This window comes from Podarcis muralis, chromosome 7, assembly GCF_964188315.1.
Source record: "Podarcis muralis chromosome 7, rPodMur119.hap1.1, whole genome shotgun sequence".
Lineage (NCBI taxonomy): Eukaryota > Metazoa > Chordata > Lepidosauria > Squamata > Lacertidae > Podarcis > Podarcis muralis.
The window spans coordinates 15,088,354-15,095,339 of NC_135661.1; the positions used below are offsets into that span (position 1 = coordinate 15,088,354).

At 47.3% G+C, this 6,986-nt stretch overlaps 1 protein-coding gene across 1 annotated transcript; it reads right to left on the reverse strand.

Moving 5' to 3' along the window:
- LOC144328378 (small serum protein 5-like) lies at nt 1–6,631 on the reverse strand. Its single transcript, XM_077931259.1, has 4 exons — nt 6,504–6,631; nt 5,176–5,269; nt 2,715–2,844; nt 1–1,225 (listed from the first exon to the last, which is right to left on the reverse strand). The coding sequence occupies exons 1-4, from the start codon at nt 6,504–6,506 to the stop codon at nt 1,117–1,119; spliced, it is 336 nt and encodes a 111-aa protein (XP_077787385.1). The 5' UTR covers nt 6,507–6,631; the 3' UTR covers nt 1–1,116.
- Between the last annotated feature and the right edge of the window lie 355 nt (nt 6,632–6,986).

Here is a 6,986-nt window from a genome sequence, read left to right on the forward strand (position 1 = left end):
GTTCCCAGGATTCTTGGGGGTGGGGGCAGCTGTGTGCATTGAATGTGCTTTAACTATAGGGTGGGGATTTGCTTTCATTCTCCTGCTACAGCTGAAACAACAGAGCAAGTTTAGCTTTTACCTGACTTCCCCTCCTCCATATTTATTGCTAACTACAACACAGATTGGAGGTTGTGAAGGCTGCCTTGAATTACAAATCAAGTTGTTTTATTCCGGTAGCAAAGAAACAGGAGGGCATCGGGCGTGAGGGTAGGCCACAGAGGAATGTGCTCTTCTGCACAGAGAGCTGTGAAACCAGGTCCAACTCTCTTCACGTCCACCACAAGGAACAGAGGGGACTTACTTCAAAGTAAACACGCAAAGGAACTTGCTGTAGGTATCCTAACATGTGCCTGCCAGTTTTTCCTAGTTAGACTACTGTAGTTGAAAATGTTTCCAAGATGTTCTTCTGTGATAAAGTCTTTTTATCTTTTATATCTGGTAACCAATGGTGTCAGTGTTCCTTAGGTGGTGGTGGTGGGTCTGCAGGCCTGGGGGATCCAGGCAACCCTGGAGGCCTCGCTATCCACCCCATGTCAGGATCTCCCCGAATCCTGTCTCCTTCTCAGGCCACACCCTCTCTGGCCCTGCTCTGCCCCCTCCTCAAATGCTTTGATCTGCAAGAATGTGATTCTGAACTGTATTGTTCAGAGAGATATGTGGGGAAGATGGGGGAGACACCCTAGATTTGTGGGACTGGAATGTAGACTGTGGTACAAAGGTCAGGTTCACATCTATTGCTGCACCAACTTTGTCCCTCTGCCCCCCCCCCCCCACTGGCCCTGTGGGGAGGGAATGTGGCTCTTGGGTTGAAAGCCATCCCCACAACTGAAGATCACTTATGTTCTCTACTGGGAGTGAGAATCTGCTGCTGTTGTTTTAGCATTTAGCAAGCATTAAGTTAATATGAAATTCAAGCTGTTTCGCTGTTAATATGAAATTCAAGCTGTTTCGCTGTTCGGCAGGTGAGACACATGGAAGGTGAGGCTTAAAACAGTCCCCAAAGTGGGTCTGTCCAGAGGCCACCTCAAAAGAGAGTGAACTCCCAGGGAGGACACTGCCAGGACCCTCTGGAAATTAATAGGCACACAGCGTTGTGGGGTCATCAAGCTTATATAACTTATACTGGCACGTTTCTGGATCAATCACTGCTTTGCATCCTACAACATCTAGAATGCCACCATATCTGAAAAGAAAAAGGAAAATTATATTTTTAAATCATTTATGGACCACCTTTTCATAAAGAATAAGGATTTACAACAGGGTGAAGAATCCTTTTCAAGTTGAGGGCTGCATTCCCCAATGGGCAACTTGGGGAGGGGCACAAGTTAGTGGTGGCTAAAGTGTGCAGAGCAAAGGATGGGGCTCTTTCTTTTGTATCACAGGCTATGTTCCAGCCAGGCAGAAGCCAGAACTTTTCTCTTTCCAGACAACAAAGTCCCATTTCAGAGAGGCAACATCACTTGAAAGGAGTACAGGACATGACCAGGATGAGCCATGGCCTTGCCAGGGCCCTGAGGGCCAGAAAGAGAGAAGTGCAGGGTCACATTTGACCCCCAATCTTAAAGTTCCCCATCCCTGTCTATCAAGAGAGTTTGGGGAGTGCTCCTGGATTCGGCAATGCTCCTGCATGCCTGGGTGGCTGGTGTGCCCAGGAGCATTTTGCCCACCTGCAGCTGATGTACCACCTGCATCCAGTCCTGTACCACCTCATCATCTCCTGGCTCAATGACTACAACATGCTTTCCCTGGAGCTGCCCTGGGAGAATGTTCAGAAACTGCAGCTTTGGACAAAAGGCAACAGTTGCTTTGCTTTCTGGTGTATGTTTTTAAGACCATGTTATACTGGTCTTACATCAGTTGCATTGGCTTCCAGTTTGTTTCTGGTTCCAATTCATAGTGTTGGTGGTCAACTACACAGTCCCAACTAGCTTAGGGCCAGGGACTATCCTGCAATGGTGAGGCAAAGTGACTCTGCACTGTGCTCAGACCCCTCTTTGTACTTTCTGGAGCAGAGCTGAGCACTAAAAGAGGTTGTGGGGTTCTCCAGGGAGGGCCAGCCTACCTGGGCCCCCACCTGAAACCCTGCAAAGCCAGTGCCAGTCACAGCAGACAGTGCTGAGCACTGTAAATGGACCAATGGCCTGACTCTGTATACGGCAGCTTCCTATGATGCTGAGGGTATCAGGGCTTGTTGTTTCTTTTTTGAGGAATACTAAGGAAGGAACTATTTGGATCCATATGCAGAATTATCGTCAGAGCTGGGCATGTGCTACCCTCTCAAATGATGGTAGAAATCTCCACCCGCCTACAGAGGCTACAAGCTCTCCTTCCAACTGCTCTTTGCCCTGCCTGGTGGAGGCTGGTCCATTAGGGCAAATGCCCTGACCCACCCACCTCAGTAGTCTGACCAAACCTGCCTGCCTACTTGCAAATCAGTCCAGGGGTGGCACTGCCTTGGCAGCTTCCTCCTCCTTAGTCTCAGCAAAACTCAGCAGGAAGCAACATGGAGGCAAAGCTAAAATTAACTGGTTCTGGAGCTACCTACGGTTGATCTCCCACTTCTAAAGGCCCTGCCCTATGTGCAGCGGGAGAGAGGGGCTGCTGCTTCTACTCCTAATACCCTACTTTCAAAAGGGTGAATAAATCCAATCCCACTCAGGGTTTTTGCCTACCTGGCACAGCATTCCATTCCTCCTTCCTTGCATTCACATCGCATGCACTCAGCTGTATTCCAGGCAGTTCCCAATGAATGCTGGCTCCCGTCATATATATCCGTACACTCACTTGGACGCAGGAGTTCACCTGGGGTGGGGGAGAAGAAATCCCACCAATCTCCTTGGCAATAGCATCAACCTCCAAGTATCAATGAAACCCAGGAAATGTAATTACCCAGGAAATGTACGGTAATTGCACACTTTGCACAAGGTCAAACCTTTCCCCCCTTTCAGAGGCACCCCACTAAACACCTGATAGGCAAAAGGGAATCAGGTTGTGGGGTTCTAAACACAGCGTATACACTTCCTTGCCATGTGATGCAATCATTTACTAGCTATTTTTTTATATATAACATGCTCTCAGTGTCGGGAATCCCCTGGACACCAGGGAATTTTAAGGCAAGGGAAATGGGTTTCATGAAAGAAGGCTTATGTCACCAGGAATCTACATAATAGCTCCCACATTCCCAGGCTTAACCTGTGAAACAGATACTGTCATGGAATGCATGAAGGACACTTGCTAGAGAAATAAGACGAGCTTCTTTGTTTGAAAAGGAAACAAGAAAGAAACTTTCTGCTGCTTCCTTTATGGAGCTGTTGTTGCTTTTTTATCATGTTAGCATCAAACAGGGAAACCAGACACAAGATAACTGTATTCAAAATGATGCCTGTTGCAGAAATATCTCACATGCTCCTTTGTTTGCCCCCATGTGAGGGAGCATGGAGCCTCATGAGGAGAATCCTCAGGCCTCCGTGGGGCTGAGACATGCAGGTGCATTCACAGAGCCATGTTTCCAAGATGAAGTGAGCATGTGCAAATGGCAGTGGCCTCAGACACAGGCAATCCTGCCAGGGCCACTGAGCATCTGAACCAGGCCATAGTCACAAAGAGACATGGGGATAATATCTGGCACCTTAAAGAATTGTGCAGTCCCACTCTTGCCTAACTGGTCAAGGTTCCACCAAGCCTCTCCACCTACCAGCAGGCAATGGAATGACCAAAATAAAGTCATCTATGGGGGAAAAGAGAGACTTGGAGATAGGAACTCCTACTGATGTCCATAGGATTTTTTTCAAGAGAGAGATGAGAGCAAAGCAAATACTCCAAATAAAATAAATAATTGAAAGGTGGGAGTAGGTAAGCTTTTCACTTTTTTTAAAATGATGAGAATAGCACCTGCATATCATTTTATTTTATTTTTTTTATTTTTTTTATATCTCATCCTTTCTCCAAAAGGACCCCAGCAAGCAATAAAATGATTAATACACCTGCGAACATTTTGATCTCAGTTTCTACAAATGCTAAAAACTTGCACGCGCTCTCTCTCTAAATAAATAAATAAAATGAACTCTGCAGATTGAAGAGCCAGAGGGGCCATGGCCCTGGGCGCAGGTTTCTGAAGGGGTGTGAAGCAGGTGCCCCAATGCAGGCCCCCCAGCATGCCATGGCTGTTGCGCCCTTCTTGTGCCGCCCTCCCTCGATCCGTTCTTTGTAAGGCTGCTCAGGGAGGGGGTGTGGGGATGCGGCAACCATGCTCCCTTCAATCCCAGCCTTGTGTGAGCCTCACAAGGTTCAGAGCTGGGGAGGGGGGGGGGGTGCAACAGCCATGCCACTTGGGGCTGGTGTCACTCTGGTGGGGGCTGGGTGGGCTTCATTTGTCCTTCACCCCTCGCTCCCCCCCCCATGCCTGCACTGGGTGGCGTGGAGTGCTGTGCAGAGGGACACTGCCTCTGACCTTGGCACATTCAAGGGCATCTCTTTATCAACAGGAAACCATCTAACACAGGGGTAGGCAACCTAAGGCCCAGGGACTGGATGCGGCCCAATTGCCTCCTCACTCCGGCCCGTGGACGGTCCAGGAACCAGCGTCTTTTTACATGAGTAGAAGGTGTCCTTTTATTTGAAATGAATCTCTGGGTTATTGGTGGGGCATAGGAATTCGTTCATATTTTTTTTCAAAATACAGTCCCACCACATGGTCTGAGGGATGGTGGACCAGCCCACGGCTGAAAAAGTTTGCTGACCCCTGATCTAGCAGTTTGCTCCTCTAAAGAGATATCAATGAGTGGCCACTAATGGATCACAAAAAAGAGGAAAGACATTACTAACAGAGGGCTCAGATTTGCACAAACCTTGCACCTGCTATTGTATATGTATAGGTGCAATGTATATGCATGGCTAACTGGTTGGCTTCCTAGGTGCTCATTGTTGGTGAGCAACTTCAGGGCCCCTGCTCTAATTTTTCTTTGAACTGATCTTGGACCAGCCATTCCTTCCAAAAGAGGGCTTCTTCATCTAGAGAACTTCCCCTGACCCCCTCCAGATAGAGGACTGTCTTTAGTAAACTGACCACCCCACATGGGCCCTTAAGGACCACTGGCCAGCAATCTCCCTAACAAAAGGAACGGGTAGCCTTACCATTTCTAACCCTTATTTTATGCACTTCTTGGAAGCAGAATCCACAGCAGGAAGCCAGGCTGAAACAGAGGACAGTCAGGCTGAGGAGATCTTTCTGAAAAACAAGCACAAGGAGGAGGAACTTCAGCTCCATTGAGATGCACAAAAAGGCATCGCACTCAGTGGCAGGGGCAGACTTTAGGAATATGGCGCCCTGAGCGAGGACAAAATTTGGCGCCCCAAAGATTCATTTGGCACCCTTCTGCCTCCCGCCTTCCATTCAGCGCATGCTCTCAAGTGCAATATGTCATAGCTGCAGCGACTCAATAACCCAGGGTTTAACTTTGAGTAGGTACCCGTATAAATATAGGTTTTATTATTAATATGTTTCACCCGCTCAGTTTGGAGACCTGGGTGGGGGAACTGCCTACACCACCCTCATTCTGGCACTGTCAGTGAGCTACCCAAGAAACAAGAGTTGAGCTATACTGTGGTTGTGTCTTTTTTTCCAGCGTCAAATACAGTTTGGGATCATTGGCTAGAGCAGAGGTTTTCAACCTTTTTGAGTCCATGGCTCCCTTGACCAACTACATTCTTTCTGCGGACTCCTGTGGGGCTCAGGAGCCCAGTTGTGTCACCTCTTGCCTGCAGAGCTGGCAGCCCCTCCCTTGTGGCGGGTTCCCTCAGCCTCCACTTCTTCCCTCTCCTTGGGAGTCCTCTTGGCAGCCGCAGCTGCTGCCCCAAGTCTCTGAACTGTCCCCACTCCGTCCCCAAAACTGGGCCTCTGCAAACTTGTGTTGAGGCTAATACTGAGAGACTGAGCATTTTTTAAAAATGGCACAGAATTACCACTCCAAAATACCCAGAATCTGTGTTGGGTGTGTTTGTAACTCCCCTCCCAAGAAAAAATGAATTATGCACTCAGAAATGTTATGCTAGTTAACTTGATTTGTAAAGGTTTTTAGAAGCCTACTTCTAAAATCTAGTTTTTATTTAAAAAAAACCAAACCAATCCTCTGCAAAGTTCCAAAGAAACCATCAGGAAACCCTGAAAGGTCTGCAGGCACAGGATGAATGCAGGGCAGACAGTAGATGGTCCAAAGGTCAAAGAGGACAGAGAAACGTTCAAGCACCTTATCCTTTCGCTGCTGATCTGTGTAAATCTGCCTTTCCACTGCAACTTTTCCAGCATTTTACAAGATCCAATTGTAAGAAACTGTTGGATACACTAACACATAAAACCATAATTTGTTGTAAGGCGCTCAGAGTGGCTGGGACAATCCAGATGGGTGGCATATTATTATTATTATTATTATTATTATTATTATTATTATTACAATTCTGCTTACCATCCTGGCTTTTCGATGCACAAATCCTTCCGGCTAAGACACAGCTGCTTCTCCAAGGGCTGTTCCTTGCAAGTGACTCCAAGGAATCTGCCTCCCAAATGTATGCAGATATGGGGCCAGAGATTAAGCTGAGGAGATGCCTCCTTCATGTTGCAGTTCTGGTGTACTAATGTGTCAAAAAACCCAAAAAAGTTAACGAGAAGGAAATATTTGTTTCAGACTTTAGTTTGTGTTCATTTTGAAGAATGGCAACAGAAGCATCTTCAGGAATATTTGAAACAGAGCTTTGAGCAACAGTCTTTAAAACTCCTCCAGCTTATTTATGGGCAGAGAAAGTGGGATTTCATTGAATTTCTCCAGGGAGAGGAGAAAATGTCCAGCATGTCTTACCATTAGCAGAAGTAGGATCACAGCTTCTTTGTTTTTCCATCCTACGGTTTGCAGCAGTGACAACTCTGTTGGAAGCCTGGGCCTCCTTCTGCG

Bases quoted from the DNA above. Each gene is read 5' to 3' on its own strand.
- LOC144328378 (XM_077931259.1), bottom strand. The intron at 2,845-5,175 runs GTAAGGCTACCC...CCCCCACCCCAG, and splicing joins TAAAATAAGGGTTAGAAATG to GTGAACTCCTGCGTCCAAGT. The intron at 1,226-2,714 runs GTAGGCAAAAAC...TTTTCTTTTCAG, and splicing joins GGAATGGAATGCTGTGCCAG to ATATGGTGGCATTCTAGATG.